The 18673-nt window shown below is 36.3% G+C and overlaps 1 protein-coding gene across 2 annotated transcripts in view; it reads right to left on the bottom strand.

The window, feature by feature from the left end:
- The window catches only part of MRPS28 (mitochondrial ribosomal protein S28), a 106884-nt gene that overhangs the window by 75074 nt on the left and 13137 nt on the right, over window positions 1–18673 (bottom strand). For both annotated transcript variants that reach the window (XM_045806075.2, XM_045806076.2), the window contains exon 2: window positions 9938–10119. In XM_045806075.2, the coding sequence (XP_045662031.1) occupies window positions 9938–10119 (182 nt within the window). The remainder of the gene's footprint in view (window positions 1–9937; window positions 10120–18673) is intronic.

Genomic DNA, 18673 nt, shown 5'->3' with positions numbered 1-18673 from the left:
CAACTTAACAGAATCACTGATCCCCTCTTCTTCATTCCTATAGGATACAGTAAATAGAACTTACACAGTGTAATATATATCAATTTGCTTCTCTATCCCCCTGACTGAATCATCAAGTACCTGAAAGCAGGCACTGTCTGTAATCTGAACATCAACAGAATAAAACACAGAAGTGACACATGATAGCTGCTTGTTAAATGTTTGCTAACTCAGTGAAAAACTGCACCATGACTAAGTTTATTTAAAAATAAAATGAATGGATAAAGAAGATGTGATATATATGGAATATTATTCAGCCATAAAAAAGAATGAAATCTTGCCATTTGCAACAACATGGATGGAGCAAAAGGGCATTATGATAAGCAAAATAAGTCAGTCAGAGACAAAAACCATATGATTTCATTCATATGTGGAATTTAAGTAACAAATGAGCAAAGAAAAAGAGAGAGAGAGAAAGAAACCAAGAAACAGAGTCTTAACAACAGAGATCAAAGTGATGGCTACCAGAGGGGAGGTGGCTGGGAGGATGGGTGAAATAGGTGATGGGATTAAGGAGGGCACTTGTGATGAGCACTTTGTGATGTATGGAATTGCTGAATCACTATATTGTACACCTGAAACTAATATATCACTGTATGTTAACTATACTGGAATCAAAATAAAAACTTAATTAAAAAATAATAAAAATAATAAAATCAATAGCTTAATTCTCAAAACCGATAAAATGTACTACAGGTACATTCCAAGCCAATCAAACTAATCAATGCTATAAAACAATACTTTGGGTTTAATAATGTTCTTAAGGAATTTACCCATTTACTTACAAATTTACTGTAAGAATTGATGGCATCTCAATGAGTATTTGAGGTCCAATAAACCCAACTTATTTTCACTAATGCTCCTACTGGAGGTGTTAAAGTCTCAACCACAATAAATACTCATGTCGAAGACACTCAGCACATTGACTAGTTCAACAAACACTGTTCTGAGATGTGACAATCCCTATCAAAGGTGAACAGACAGTCAACACAGGCAAGACCCCAACCTAGTTACACTTCACTTATCAGGAAGTTAGTTATCTGGTGACATCAAGTCTCCACAGAACCCAATGAGAACTAAACAGAAAAGTTTTAGAAGCTGTCAAAATACATGTTGAAGTCCATGTATTAAAGTACACACACTTATAGAAGAGGCTGAGAGGTCATTACTCAAATACTAGTTGCTCTTATTTTAAGCACAATAAATTTGGTGACCAATTTCCTGGGCATCAGAATATTAGAAGAAAATTAAGAAGTTCAAAAAAGCTAAAAAATGGAGACACAGGTACAACAGCAGAGAAAGAATAATGACATCTAAAAGTGAAAGAGTCTTAACAGAATTGGAGGGCTGTGCAGCTAAAGAGCAATAATTCTATATATTTGAGTTAGGTACAACACAGAAATTAATGTTTATAATTATGACCTCGGATCATCAAAAACAAAGACCAAAAAAACAGGTTAAACTACTTTAGGTCTGACAAGGTTCAAAGAAAGTAGATGACTTAGTTTATAAAAAAGAATCAAAGAATTAAAAATTGAGTATTACATGTAAAGAGTCAACTTTCTACAATTTGCAGAATAAACTAAAAATTGAGTATTACATGTAAAGAGTCAACTTTCTACAATTTGCAGAATAAACTTTTTTGAAATAAAGCATTCCCAGGCAGGTGACTCTAAGCTATGAATCATTGTCAGACGTTAACCAGCTCCTGTGACTACAAGTCTCACCTTAATTATGTTACATATCCATTCTGAAGCAAAGCCTGGACCCACTGGTCATTAGCTTATCAGTGGTAACGTTATCCAAACATATTAGATCATGGACACCACAACCAAGGATGTTATTAATAGGCTACCTACCATTCTTTAACAGACCTCCATAGAGCCTTCCCACCAAACTGTCCTCAGGGTCCCTGGTATAAAAACTGGCTCATATGTGAGACCATTTTAGGAGGTCCTAGATACTTAGTAACTATATGCTGTGGGATCTAGAGAGCAGCATAGTAGAGTGAAAAGAACACTTATGGGCTGCGTTGGATACACACAGCCTAAGGTTTGAATCCCTGCCTTATTAATCACCAGTTGTCTCACTGTAGCACATTATGCTTGGAGACTCACTTTCTTCATTTGGAAAATGGAGAAAATATCCCCTACTTTTTTTTTTAACTTAAATTCAATTAGCCAACATATAGCACATCGTAAGTTTCAGGTGTAGAGTTCAGTAATTCATCAGTTGCATGTAACACCCAGTGCTCATCACATCACATGCCCTCCTTAATGCCTGTCACCCACTTACCCCAACCCTCCAGTCACCTCCCCTCCAGCAACCCTCAGTTTATTTCCTATAGTTCAGTCTCTCATGGCTTGTCTACCTCTCTAATTTCTTCCCATTCAGTTTTTACTCGCTTCCCCTATGATCCTCTACACTATTTCTTATATTCCACATATGAGTGAAACCATATAATAACTGTCTTTCTCTGATTGACCTATTTTGCTCAGCATAATACCCTCCAGTTCCATCCATGTCAATGTAAATGGTAAGATTTCACCCTTTCTGATGGCTGAGTAATGTTCCCGTGTGTGTGTGCGTTGTGTGTGTGTGTGTGTGTGTGTACCATATCTTCTTTATCCATTCATCTGTTGATGGACATCTGGGATCCCTCCACAGTTTGGCTATTATGGACATTGCTCCTATGAACATTGGGGTGCAGGTGCCCCTTCGGATCACCACATTTGTATCTTCGGGGTAAATACCTAGTGCAATTGCTGGGTCATAGGGTAGCTCTATTTTCAACTTCCTGAGGAACCTCCATACTGTTTTCCAGAGTCGCCAACACACAATACATATAGAGTCCCAGTGTAGGTTTTCAAAACACTAGCTATTATGTTTATCAGATGGAAATATGGAAAGGGAACAATCTTAATTCACACTAGGACGAATTTTGTGAAATTGTGTGCTATGTTAATAACAGAAGAAAAAATGTCTAAAGAAAAGGGCAGGCAGGTTCACATGACAGGAAAGTGCTTTATATTTTTAAGTCACAGTAGAAGCCCTCTAACTTACAGAATGGATTATGGAAAAGTAGGTTAAAGTGAGAACTCATTAAAAAAGCATACACATATACTATGAAACATTAGTTTAGCAATTAATGCAAATATTCTCATAGAGGTCCAGGCCTTCTCGCTGAGAAGAGGTCCACTCACTGGAGCTCTGCACTGATTTCTTTATATAAGCAATACCCTTATTACAATGTCTGGGATTGCCAGAATCAGTCACTTTAAAGTAAAACAGGAAAAGACAGACATTTTGAAAGCAATTCCTGCCAGATTTTTATGATTCCCCTTCCCTATCTTTATGGTTTCTTACCCAAACTAATTCAATAGTAGTTTCTTTAAAACAAACAAACAAACAAACAAACAACTCTCCTTTATGAGGGTGTTTCCAAAACATTAAAATTAACTTTCTTAGGAACAAAAACCCTTTCCATTCTCATATTTTATTAATTTATGCAATAATCAAAAAATTACTTAATAATATAAATAGATTTTAGAATAAACACAACTAGCTTTAGCTAAAGATATAGCTGAATGGAAGAAGCAAAAGTACCAGATATTGTAGCAGACCACCAATTTCTAATTTTCCAGTTAATGTTGGTATCAGTCAGTGGGTTTTAGAGAAGAAAATGTTGATTAATTTAGCAAGTCAGTTAATGCAATACCTGCCAAAGAAGTTAATGCCTGAGTCATTCATTCTAATTTGTCATAATCTGATTTCTGATTTTAAGTCACAATCCGACATGAAAGAAAAACAATATAATGGTTAAAACTTTTAAGGTTGGTATTATAAGAATTAGGCCCCATTCACACCTCCAAAATCTCTGAATTTATTTACTTCTATTTTGTAACTCAGTCTAAGTAGATGACAATACTACTAATCATGCTTAAATACCATAGTTTATGCTCTGAATGTTACTATTTATATGTCTTTCTAGAATTTTCTTTTAAAAGTGCTTTTCATATGCTTTATTTTTTTGTGGTAGAAGTACTACCATTTCACACTTTTTTTTTATGGATTTATTTATTCACTTGAGAGGGGGTGGGGAGGGAGGAAGGGAGGGAGGGAGAGAGAGAGAGAGAGAGAGAGAGAGACTCTCCAGCAGATTCCCTGCAGAGCATGGAGCCCATGACCTGAGCCAAATCAAGAGTCAGACGCTTAACCGAATGAGTCACCCAGGTGCCCCCCCCAACTCTTTAAACAAAGTGTTCCCAGAATTGTAATATATAAAATAACGAAGGTAGAGCCACTCTGAAAGTAGGGTCTAACTTCCTGACTACCCCTGGAACAGTCTCTAAAGCCTTTCTGCAGAACTCTAGAGCTTCCTGGGACGAAGGCTGAAAAGTGTTCCTTTAAACTATAATCAGGGATGCCTGGCTGGCTTAGTCGGTAGAGCATGTGACTCTTGATCTCAAGGTTGTGAGTTCAAGCCCCATGTTGGGCACAGAGCAAGCTATAATCAAAAACAAAGATTAAAACAAAAAAGCTATAGAAGTTATTAAAAAGCTATTACTTAGCTAATTAGAATATTCCTTTAACCATGGGGCGCCTGGGTGGCGCAGTCGTTAAGCGTCTGCCTTCGGCTCAGGGCGTGATCCCGGCGTTCTGGGATCGAGCCCCACATCAGGCTTCTCCGCTAGAAGCCTGCCTCTTCCTCTCCCACTCCCCCTGCTTGTGTTCCCTCTCTTGCTGGCTGTCTCTCTCTGTCAAATAAATAAATAAAATCTTTAAAAAAAAAAAAAAGAATATTCCTTTAACCAAAATAATTTCTGATTCTTATCAGTTGCTCTGAGTTTGAAATACCATCAACTATATTAAAGGCAATAATGAAAGAAACAACAAGTGTTGGCAGGGATATGGAGAAAAATGAACCCTTGTGAACTGTTGGTGGGAATGCAAACTATTGCTGCCACTGGAGAAGACAGTAAGGGAGGTTCCCCAAAAAGTTAAAAAAAAAAAAACAACAAAAAACCTACCCTATGATCCATTAATCACACTACTGGGTATTTACTCCCAAAACACAAAACACTAATTCAAAGGGATATATGCAGCCCTATGTTTACTGCAGGATTACAACAGCCAAATTATGGAAGCAGCCCAAGTGTCCATTGATAAATGAATGGTTAAAGAAGATGTGGTATATACACACAGTGGAGTGTTATTCAGCCTTAAAAAAGAATGAAATCCTGCCATTTGCAACAACATGGATAGAGGTAGAGAGTACAATGCTAAGTGAAATAAGTCATTCAGAGAAATATAAATACCACACGATTTGACCCATGTGGAATTTAAGAAACAAACGAGCAAAAGGAAAAAAAGAGAAGAGACAAACCAAGAAACAGACTCTTCTCTATAGAGAACAAATGGATGGTTACCAGAGGGGAGATGGGTGGGCAGATGGGTGAAACAGGTGATGGGGATTAAAGATTACACTTATGATGAGCACTGAATAATGTACAGAATCGTTGCATCACTATATATAATACTGTATGTTAACTATACTGGAATTAAAATTAAAAACTTAAAAAAAAATCTTAAAAATAATGAAAAAATTAAAACATTTTGCCAAACTGGGTATTTTATTAAATTTGAGTTATTTTTCTTTGCATTTAATTAATTTAAACTGTCCTAAAGTAGAACAGATTCAACGACACAAAAGTCAAACTGAAGAGAAAAAAATGGCCTCAAAAGGGATTTAAAAAGCCGGTCAGGATGATGAATGATGAACAAATTATCTAAAATATCTACATCTTATTTGTAGTCTCTTAAGTAAATGTATCAAAGCAAGAAGTTCTGCCATTACTCAGTTACCCTCCTAAAATCTGCTCAGAGGCAGCTTGACATCATGGAGGTGGAGAAGTAAACACGCGTCCAGCCCAAAAAGCTGTTCTATCTAGTCATATAATCTAAACTTGTAGGTATGAAAAGGGGATGACCAGAGACCTAGCTGGATCTCATTACTTTCTCATTTGGTATTATCATCTTTCTACCAACTGTAAAGACAACACATAAGATCTAAATAAAATGTTTCCCACCCACAAATTTTGTCTTGGATACAGGTCAGAAAGGCAAAGTAACTGGAACAGTTATTATGCTATTTTGACACTTTTCTATAATATTTTCTTTTCTTTGTTTCTTTTTTGGGGGGGGAGTAAGGGGGGAGGACAGAGGGAGAGGGAGAGAGAATCTAAAGCAGGCTCCATGCCCAGCGTGGAACCTGACAAGGGGCTCAGTCTCACAACCCTGAGGTCATGACCTGAGCTGAAATCAAGAGTCGGACACTTAACCAACTGACCTACTCACACACCTCAATAGTTTCAAAGCATAAGTGACAGGTAGCTGTAAGAGACCTAGGGAAGGGTTTTGGAAAGAACCTAAGCATTTCTATACATAGAAATCAAGAAATTTAATAAATATTCTATGAAGAGTAGAAACCTTCTTTCCATGATGAATTAAAAACTGGACCACAAAGGATTTGTTCAGATAGAAATTTTCTCCCCAGAAAACAATGTGTGGTTTTGTTGTTACCTACATAGCCATTAAAGTCTGTATATACACAGCCAGGAAGAGAACGAAAGTCACCACACTATTCAGGTTAATTCTTGGCTAAAGTGAACTACTCTCCTTAGCACACTATTAGAAATAACATTACCAGTCTGTAGGAACAGAGAGGAATAGAACTTAAGCCTTGACTCTTGCTTATCATTAAAAGAAAAAAAAAAAAAAAAGCACTCTGAGGATATTTCAGACTTTCAGCAATAGAAGTAGAAGTCAAAGCCCTTTCCTAACTACTGTTATCTTCTACCCACCAACATTTTGTCACCATATTGTCCCTTTTTACTCATGTAATTACCGATATCTAAAATTGATTTGTATGCTTGTTTACTATATACTCTCCTGCCTTCCAGTAGAAGTTGTTGCCCCAACTTCATGAGAGCAGACAGAGAGGTAGTCTGACTAGTTTACCAGCCCTTACAACAGTGCCTGCCAAACCGAAGAGGTCCAGCAAATATCTGTCGAATGAATGGATGGATGAACAAACGAACAAATCAACTCCTGCACCATATGATTCCCCCCCTTTTCATGATCCTCAGTCATAAATGTATTGATTTTGTGAGTGATTTGGAAGTTGAAGTGGGAACTCCTGGTAAGAGTGATTGGATCCAGGGCAGTCAGATGGAAGCAGGAGTTGAAAGGTAACTATTACAGGTAACTACAAAACAAAGAGATGCAGGCATTTAACCCTAAGTATATTAAAAAAAAAAAAAAAAAAGACTCTAATACAGTGACTGCTCCACAAACTAGACAATTTACTCGCAAAATTATAATGAGCCATCTGTCTCACCTCAAAAAAACAATTGTTACGTAGATTGCTTCGCTAGCAGGAATATATGTAGAGATGAGGGCTTCAACTATATAGTAATTTCTATAACAGAGTGTGTGCTTCTATGGTATTAGTTTTCAATGAAAAATTAAGATAATAAACGTTGCAACAAATTCTAGTATTTGACCATTTAAAGCTATACTGTACATAAAATAAATTCAAACCATATTATGGCACTTACCAGAGAAATATCTAGTCACAAATACTGATACTTAAAATTCTGTGATGTAGTAAGTAAGGCCTGGGAAATCAAATCAGAAATTCTAGTCTCTAAGGCATTCTGTATTATGCTCAAAAATATAATGACAAAACTGATGTTTTAAAATTTTAATGAAATGGGAAAAAAGAACAGTATGCATAAAAGAATATCCACAAAGAAATAAATACCCATGAAAGGAATATCATAAACAAAATTCCAGCCACAAACATAAGGAAATGCACATATACTACATTTGCAACTTGTAATAAATCTGACTGAGCAGGTGAAATAGTCAAAATTCAGCAGAGTTATCCATAAAAGGCATTTTTTGTAAAGTTAATACTTGATGTTCTGGCTGCCAGTCAGGTCAGCTTGCAAGAATAAAGATAGCACTGCACCTGGGTAGCACCCATGGGAGCATGATGAAAAGCTTATCAATTGTAGGGAAGAGATGAGAAGATTTCTTTACATAAAATAACACAGTACTTCATTTTTAAATTACTGATATGTTTTCTATTAATGAAAAATGATCTGCCACAGCCACTACTGACAGTATGCAAGAGCTCAGGATGCCTCTCTTGAAGGATAACGTATCTTCACACTTGCCTCCTGCATAAACCCTCATTGGTAAGAATTCTTAAGGACTGTCATCATTAGTTCACAAAAATCCAAATCACTAGGATTTCAAGAATAGTAATAATAGTAGCATCTGTTTATTATATGTCAGTCACTAATCTAAATCTTCACATACATTATCAGATTTAATCCCTTCAATGACCCATTACACAACAGACAGTATTAATATCTGCATTGACAGACTTATTCTACTTAGAAATTTCTTGAGTTCTTACTATTTTTGACTAAGCGTACATGTTATTTGATATGCCAAGACAGGCCATCTTGAGCCATTACCTCTCAAAGCCAGGTAGCATAAGCAGCCCGTTTTCCTCCCCAGGTATGTCCTGGTTCATGGCACTTACCTTGCAAGACACTGTCTAGCTTGTGATTATCCGAGGTAGAGGTGTGCTGGAGCCTGACTGCACCACCTTGTGGGAGCTGCCTGTGTACACATATTCCCAACTCTGCATTCAGGGACATCATATTGGTAACTAAAGATTGGCCATGGTGGGAGTGTTTCAGGCCACAGATATTGGCAAATCAGGGCCTTTTTTATTGAATCACTAGTTTTTAAATATTTATTCACATGCCACTGATCAGAGTAAATTTGTATTAAGTTTGTCAGGTCCAATTCAGATTCAGGGAGAACGAGTTCATGTCTCCTACTCATTTGAGCCCAGTTATCAACTGGACCTCTAACTATCCAGAACTCTCAAGAGAGAGGCAACCCACTTTCATAACAGCTCTCTTAGATCCAGAGCAGATTCTTTCCCTATTCATTTCTATAATACGACTCATTCTTAAACATCACAAACTTCTTTATCACTGAAATTCACCTTACGATGCCACTGAATACTAGATTCGCCATGACTTTATGTACTATTAAGAATAAAAAACATGGCCAATTCAATTGACATAACATCAACTCAAAGATGCATCCTGGCACCAGAAATACTGAAATTTTTAAAATGTGCACACTAAACGCTGATGGGAAAAAAATCATTTCTATATTGCTTACTACTGTTTTCCAATCCCAGAATCTTAGTTCCACATCTCCTTTCACTCTTGATATTCTACTCCTAGCTCTCCCACCTTAACGGTTTCCCCAGTGCATATTTATACTCAAAAATATCTTTATAGCTATAAACAGAATGAATTCTTTCTATAATAGGAAAAATAATAATTCTGAGAGTAGCTGCAAAATAAGAAAAGAAAATGATAAAGCATTGGAATTTGGTAGCAGGAGAGGAAAGGAGCATAAGAAGTAGAAAGGGAGGCTTCTCTGAGAAGCAGAAGACTGTGGAACAAAGAGGCAAAAAAGGTTACATGTAAAATGGCCTGAGCAGCATATATTACTATAAAGCTGGTTTTAATTTTATGGTGGGGAACAGTTTATCACCAGGATGAACATCAAAATCTTCCCCAAAAGTGCCCTCACTACTTTGAAAAGATATGAATCTAGCCTAATGTGACTAAAATGACATGACATGAATCTAAGCCTAACTTCCCTAACTAGCATAATGAAGAGAAATAAAACATATTTTCTGTCTTTTAGCAAATCACTAATTAAAGTTCAATAATATTTTTGAGGTATCTCAACTTTTATCAACACTCTTAAAACACTTGGGAATGATTCTACTTACTCTCCATCCACTTCTGGTCTTCTACATACACAATGAAACTTGCCGCCAAAATCTATATAAAGATCATTCTCTACAATATGGAAGATTCGTCCAATGACTAGTTTATCCTTGGCAGGTCCCATTTGTGTAAGAGGAGAATGTCTCAGCATAGATGCAAAGGATTCCACATTTTGCAGAGAGCCCTAAAAAAAAGAGGAGAGATTTATATGCATATAATTCAAGATAAAAGTATAATATGAAGATACAATAAAATCTTACAGGGAAAAATTTTAAAAGTCAATATGCTATATATTTATATTTTGTGGCAATACGAAAAAATATTTAAATGGAATTCTGCTTTAAAAAACTAGATATACTCTTTAACTTCCTCTTCCTCCCTTCCTTCTTGAAGAGGAAACCAAGAAAAGCGCTTAGTGGGAAATGATGCTGATGTGATGGCTCAGAGTAGAATCTGGAATGTGAGCAAAGTAAAAAGTATCCTCAGACAAAACCTCTTACCATGGGGACAGAAGGAGGTCAGAGTCTGACCATGTGAGTAGGGTATCCAAGAAGGTGATTAACTTTATTCTAAACACCGATCATCTGGGGGGAAAAAAGACTTCAAGTTTAGAGGGAGTGACTGAACAGTATGGAGGTTCCTCAAAAAATGAAAAATAGAATTACCATATGATCCAGTAGGTCCCACTATTGGGTATTTAACCAAAGAAAATGAAAACTAATTTGAAAAGATACATGCAACCTTAAGTTTACTGTAGTATTATTTACAACAGCCAAAGTATGAAAGCAACCCAAGTGTCCAGTGACAGATGAATGGATAAAGAAGATGTGGTATAAATACACAATGGAATATTACCCAGCCACAAAAAAGAACGAGATCTTGCCATCTGCAACAATATGGATGGAACCTAGAGCATATAATGCTCAATGAAATAAGTCAGCTAGAGAAAGAAAATTATCAGATGATTTCACTCAAATGTGGAATTTAACGATTTCACTCACGTGAAATTTAAGAAACAAAACAAATGATCAAATAAAAAAAGAGATAAACAAAAAAACAGACTCTTTAATAAAGAGAACAAACCAGAGGGAGAAGTGGGGGTGGGGAATGAGTGAAACTGATAAAGGGGATTAAGAGTACACTTATCGTATGAGCATTAAGGTATAGAATTGTTAAATCATATCATATCTCCAAACTAATATAACACTGTATGTTAATTATACTTCAATAAAAAATAGCCCAATAAAAGGTTTTTTAAATTTAAATATAGATTAGAAGTGATTAAGGGTCCTTCAACTACCAGGGTGAACATGAGTTCTTGTTATATAATATTTTTCAACAGGTTTGTTAAAATTTTCTTCTTTTTCCTAAAGTAAAATTTCAAAGGAAAAATAGCTTCTTGTTTTGTGTTGCTCATTTTCCAGGAGTCTTTTTACATATTGAATTTACTTGAGGTTTGACTAAACCTAAAATGCAGGCTCCTTACTTCTTTTTTTTTTTTAACTTACAAATTTTTTTCCAAACACATGCTTTTTCAGAAATCTGTGAGTACAGACTTGTACCTTCTACTCATCTTTAATTTGTGTCTGGTGTGGTATGTGCATTCTTTGGCTCAAATTAAGGGAAGTACTAAGTTTCAGTTTGTGAGAGCTAATTACAGAAGAATACTAACAATTTAATCCATCTATATCCTGTATTTGGAATAAGTTTTACATCTGTTATTTCAGGGAGAATTATTAAGAGTTTGATAGTATGCTTACTTTACAAACTATAAAACCGTATTTATGACTCATTTTTAATACATGCAGTACTCCAAGAATTACAAACTCAGATGCCAGGCTGGGTGGGGACTTGGTGAGCAGAAGAATTACGTGCCCGTCTAAAAGGTACATTCACTGCTCAGCTCCAGCTCCAGCTGCAATTCGAGTTCAGTGTTGCCACATCTTTTGATTCTCCAAGAAAAGCCAGAAATCCACGTGTTAACGTAAAATTCCCAATTTTTCCATGTTTATTTTTTTAAAAAAGCCTTCTACTTTATCAATGTGGTAAAGCACACTTTGGCCCAGACACCAAAAGCTTATGACCTTTGCCTCAAGGAAAAGAAAGTCAAAGGAAAAAAAGGTCAAAACATTTGGCTGATGCCAAGTCCCTCAGACGCAGGAAGGAGGGTATGATGGTGGATTTGTTTCAGTGAGTTGAAACACACTGGGAAGGAATCCTGAGCACCTAAGTGTCCACTTAAACCAAAAACAAGTCAGTAGGTCTAGATGCCAAACAGAGCTGAAAAGGTAGCCAGGAATATTACGCGTTGAGCCATACTACTAGTTTTATAACTCCACAGAGTATATTTTTAAAGGTCCTCAAACAAGCACCTCAAAAAAATAGTTCTTTCTTGTAGAGAGCCAAGTATGAAACACACTCTATGTAGACATAGGCTATGAGCTGCCCTCTAGAGGTAGCACAAAGAGTCATACCAACCCAGCAGTGACAAGAGCAGCTACTGTGACACTCCACTGGGAGCCACTATATCATTCATAACAGCTGCCACCAGAGCAGCTGAAAAGGGCACTGCTCAAAGGCAAAGCAGAGTATCAGCTTCTGGGTCTCATCCTGCTTGCAGTTAAAGGGGGTCGTCCTCCCCCCTTCTTCCTATGACCTGCTTTCCCATTACCCCACTCCTGTGGTTGACAGCTTCTCCTTCCTCTCTCTCCTTCCTCCTCCTCCTCCTCCTCTTCTTCTTCCCCCACCACCTTTGGAAGACTTTCAATTGAAGCCATGGTCTAATTAAAACAGCCTTAGATGATAGCAAGATCCAGTAGTAAATCTAATAGTTAAACATTTATTGAAAACAATTTAGTCATCGCTAAGGCCTGCTCCTAAAATATGTTACATAATCTCCTTTATAACTGTGAAGAGATGTTTGGGCTAAGATTAGTATGACAGTAAAAGGTATTTCCTCCTAAGTTTTAGAAAATAATTAAGTGTTAATGACTATTTAATAAGATCTCTTAAGACTTTTTAATAAATCTGTTGTAAAATATTTATATTATAAATTTCATAAAATTATGAATAATTATTTTTATACTGGAGTACAATCAACATATAATATGATGACATTATAAAAGTTTCAGGTATACAACATAATGATGTGATGTATGTATACACCATGAAATGATCACCACAATAAGCCTGGTTAACATCCATCACTATATGTACTTACAAAAAGTTTTTTTTTTTCTTGTGATGAGAATTTTTAAGATCTGGTCTCTTAGCAACTTTCAAATATACAACACAGTATTATTAACTATAGTCACCATGCTGCATTCCTTTGACCTATTTTATAAGTTTGTAGCTTCTGACCCCATATACTCTCCCACCCCCCCATCCCACCTCTGGCAACCCCTAATCTGCTCTCTGTATCTATGAGCTTTTTCTCTTATGAGCTTTGTTTTTGTTTTTTGCTTGTTCAGATTCCACATATAAGTGAGATCATACGTATCTGTCTTCCTCTGACTTATTTCACTTAGCATAATGCCCTCAAGGTCCATCAATGTTGTTGCAAATGATAGATTTCCTTCTTTTTCATGACTGAACAATACTCCATTTTATATATATATATATATATATATATATATATATATATATATATATATATATATATGTATATGTATATATACATACCACAGTTTCTTTACTCATCCATCAATGGAAACTTAGGTTGTTTCCATATGTTGGCTATTATAAATAACGCGGCTATGAACATGGGGATGCATACATCTTTTTGAGTTAATGTCTTTACTTTCTTCAGATAAATACCAGAAATAGAATTGCTGGGTCATATGGTAGTTCTATTTTTATTTTTTTTTTTAGAAACCTCCGTCCTGTCCTCCACAGTGGCTGTAGCAATTTACATTTCCACCAACAGTGTACAGGGCTCCCTTTTCTCTACATCCTCACCAACACTTGTTATTTCTTGTCTTTTAGATAATAGCTATTTTAACAGGAGAGGTGAAATCTCACTGTGGTTTTGCTTTGTATTTCCCTAATGGTTGATGACGTTGAGCATCTTTTATATACTTGTGGGTCATCCATATGCCTTCTTTAGAAAAATGTCTACTTAGAATTTCTTTCTATTTTGGGGTTTTTTTTGCTATTGAGTTATATGAGTTCTTTACATATTTTGAACATTAGCCTCTTATCAGATATATGACTGGTAAATATTTTCTCCCATTCAGTAGGATGCCTTTCATTTTGCTGATGGTTTCCTTCCTTTGCTATAAGAAAATTTTCAGTTTGATGTAGTCCCACTTGTTTATTTTTGCTTTTGCTGTCTTTGCTTTTGGTGTTGAATTCAAAAAATCATCACCAAGACCTATGTCAAGGACCCTACCACTTAGTTTTCTTCCAGGAGATTTATGGGTTTAGGTCTTATGTTCAAGTCTTTAATACATTTTAAGTTACTTTTTTGTCGTATGCTGAAAGAGTGGTCAAGTTTCATTCTTTTGCACGTGGCTGTACAGTTTTCCCATCACCATTTCTTAAAGAGATTATCCTTTCCCCTTGTATATTCCTGGCTCTTTTGTCATAAATTAACTGAACATATATGTGTGGGTTTATTTCTAGCTCTCTATTCTGTTCCATTGGTCTATGTGTTTTTATGCCAATAACATATTGCTTTGAATATGGTTTGGAATCAGAGATTGTGGTGTCTCCAGGTTTGTTCTTTTTTTCAAGACTGCTTTGGCTATTCAGGATATGAATAATTATATTTTAAAAAAGAGATTTTAAATTCAAATAGTAATAGAATGCTATTGTTTTTTGTTCTATTATTTCTGCCTATGCTTTGTTACATTTTACAATGGAAGTCAATGTATTTTCAGTGAGTGAAATAATTTTACCACAAGCATAAGACCCCTGGATTAACACCTGAATTTGCTTTTAAATTGTATACTTATTATTCTGTTTGGACACTATGTCAAGTAATCAGAAAAAGCTCTCCTTCAAAAATCATAATCTAGAACCATTTCTGAATTCCTCATTTACTTGTCAAATGTCTTCTAAAAACAATAAATGTAGCAATTCCTTCAACCCACATTGACAACAACATTGTTAGCTCCTCCTACGCTGATGCAGACAGCAGAGACAGTAGGCACACTGTCACCTACTGGGTATACCATGGAGCTCAGTGTCTAACGCTGGTTATGGAAAATGTTTCTATAAAGCTCATTCACAGAGTTACCACAGATTAAGCAGGTACCTCAGAGTTGACTGCTTCCTTTGAGAAGTAGTCACAGGGCTCAGATTTCCAAGTATTCCTGTTATTCTACTGTACCATTTTTTCCCTTTGAGGACTAAAAGTTGAACAGGACTGTCCAGGTAGAATGGGGGAAGGTGAAGGGATTAGAAAAATAGCAAACAGTATCACTTTAATTTATTCATTTATCAAATGTATTCAGTATTGAGTGCCTGTCATGTACCAGGCTCTATTCGAACCTTAATATAAAAATATGTGAAATGGTAGGGAAATACAGAGTTAAACCAACATGACAACAGAGATTTGGGTCCAAAAAGTTGCTGTAAACAACTGCTACCCTCACACAGGTTGTAAAGAGTCTTGTACCACAGGCTAAGTGGCATCAGATTCAAAAGAGGTATGTCATTAATGGGGTAACAGTATGTGTTCCTCATTTTAAAAAGAAAACTTTGACAGAAATATGCAAGACGGACCAGAGAGAGGGGGGGAAATGAAAAGAACTGTTGAGAGGCTCCTCCAATTAGCTAGGACAGAGATGATAAAGGGCTTACACTGAAGCAGTGGCCATAGGAATATAGCAGAAGGAATAAAGAGCTATTTACCAAATAGCACAGCAAAGAGTTGATCTTCAACTGGCTATAGAAAGTAAGGCAGAAAAGCAGCTATGAATGAGGTGTAAGAACAGTGCGGTAAAAGTAAGAGAGTAAATTATTTTTGCACATATTAGGCTGTGATACCCATAAAATTTCAGGGAATACTGGCTATCTGGTAGGTAGTTAAAGACAATGGTGCAAAGGAGTGCCTGGGTGGCTCAGTTGGTTAAGTGTCTGACTCTTGATTTCAGTCAGGTCATGATCTCAGGGTCATGAAACCAAGCCCCGCGTCAGCTCCATACTCCGTGGGGAGTCTGAGATTCTCTCCCTCTCCCTCTGCCCTTCCATCCCCCTCCTCCCCTGCCAAAATAAATAAGTCTTAAAAGAAAGAAATAATGGTGCACATATTTATATACATACTAACATAAATTTACACATGTTTATAGTGATATAATAAGTTCTTCAAAATAAATATATCAAATGCTAACTGTAATAATTTCTATATAGGACTAATTTTTCTTTGTATTATTTATTATAGAAAATCTAGAACATAAAGTCTATGTATTACTTTAAAGTTTCAATGTATATTAAGTATATATAACTTTCATGCATATGAGGACATTTAATATATAGCTTAGAATTAGAGGCTATTAGTGCTAAAAGAAACATGAAATATCAACGAGTCCAACTACCTCACTTTACACGTGAGTACCATACCTGCTATTCAAAACTACATAATATGGCTAAGCAGTGATTCTTAAATGCGAGTTGCTTCAGAAGTTGGAAAGCAGATAGAAACATTAATTTTATTTTATTTTATTTTTTTAAAGATTTTATTTATTTATTCGACAGAGATAGAGACAGCCAGCGAGAGAGGGAACACAAGCAGGGGGAATGGGAGAGGAAGAAGCAGGCTCACAGTGGAGGAGCCTGATGTGGGGCTCGATCCCAGAACGCTGGGATCACGCCCTGAGCCGAAGGCAGACGCTTAACCGCTGTGCCACCCAGGCGCCCCGAAACATTATTTTAAAACTTGAAGGAAACATACAGGAGAAAAACAAATACTCAGGAAACCTCAGTTCTATGACCAACTCTGCCATTAAATAGCTAAAAAATCTTGAATAAGTCATTTAAGTTTTAAATTTGTCTTCTCATTTGTAAAAGAAAAAAATGGAGTGAATATCTACAAATTTTAGTAATAGGAATTCTTCAGTACTCTAAAACGTAAAAAGGATTTTATAAAGTAATAAACACTATAAATGGAAGACAACTTCCCAGTAAATATTGGAACATATGCTCAACGATTTCTTAGTGAAGGGGCATAAGAAAAGAAAGTTTCAAAATCTCTGTAATAGAGGTATATCATAGTAGCAGGAGAATAATTATGCTAGATAGGGAGAAACAGAATTAGGAGAGGCTGGATAATCAGTTAGTGGCTGTCTGTCCCTCTCTCTGAGATGAGCTTGAGCCACACCCTCGCAGATGCTGGGAGGGAAGTGGAGAGACAGACACAATCTGGGGCCAAAGGATGCCTTAAAGGTTTCTAGTAAGACAGATGTTGTCTGACCAAAAGATAAGGCATGCAAGTATACACATGGAACTGTACTTCCAACCATTCTGGGATATAAGACACTTCTAAAACTGAATTAAATGTCATGTTCTAAGATCCTATATAACTCAGTACTATACAATTTCTTTCTTTTAATTGAAGTATAATTAACATAGAGTGCTATACTAGTTTCAGGTGAACCATGTAATGATTCAACAATTCTATACATTACTCAGTGTTCATCATGGTAAGTGTACTCTTTTTTTTTTTTTTTAAAGATTTTATTTATTTATTTGACAGAGACAGAGATAGCCAGCGAGAGAGGGAACACAAGCAGGGGGAGTGGGAGAGGAAGAACCAGGCTCACAGCAGAGGAGCCTGATGTGGGGCTTGATCCCATAACGCCGGGATCACGCCCTGAGCCGAAGGCAGACGCTTAACCGCTGTGCCACCCAGGCGCCCCCATCATGGTAAGTGTACTCTTAATCCCACGTATCTATTTGCCCCACCCCCACCCACTTCCCTTTTGGCAACCACCAGTTTGTTCTCTGTATTTAAGAGTCTGGGTTTGTTTGGGGGTATTTTTGTCTCTTTTTTCTTTGTTCATTTGTTTTGTTTCTTAAATTCCATATTAGTGAAATCATATGGTATTTGTCTTTCTCTGACTTATTTCACTTAGCATTATATCTTCTAGTTCTAGTACTATGCAATTTAATAACAGTCATCACATTTAAAATCAATTGTTAAATGTTTGTCTTCTTTGCTATACTTCAAGATGGAAAAGGAGATATCTGTTTTGTTCACTATTAAAAAAAAGTTTACGTAAATATATTATCTTAGTTCCTGGAAGACAAATAAATAGGATGGATGTATTTCCTGACTATTCTAAAAAGAACCTTCTGAAATCAATTTCCATCCTATCCATGGCACCACCCCTTTCTGTTACCCATGTTCCAATGTTTAACAAACTCAATAGTTAAAACATGTTTTCAGGGATCTGGAACTGCTATAAAATGCACTGCTATCTATTTCTACATTTATTCTAACCCTGCACAATAAAAACACAGGGAGAACAAGTAAATAAAGTCCAGAAGAACTGTCCAGGACAGGAATTGGCTCATAAACAGGCACTCAAAAAAGTCCCTAGGGTAAGACTGTGAACACAAGATGAGACTACCAAAATGGTTCCAGAGGAACACAACGGTAAGATGGCTTGTCTAAATTACTTCTCAGCTATCTGGGGTTGGCTCTCTGAATTGACTCAACCTAAAGGCATTAGTGATTCATTTCCATGATAAAGGACACTGATCGTCCATTGTGTACACTGGCAAAGCAGTTCAAA

This window comes from Ursus americanus, chromosome 9 (assembly GCF_024610735.1).
Source record: "Ursus americanus isolate L20-20 chromosome 9, mUrsAme1.1.p, whole genome shotgun sequence".
Classification (NCBI taxonomy): Eukaryota; Metazoa; Chordata; class Mammalia; order Carnivora; family Ursidae; genus Ursus; species Ursus americanus.
This window is presented reverse-complemented; position numbering and strand designations above follow the sequence as displayed.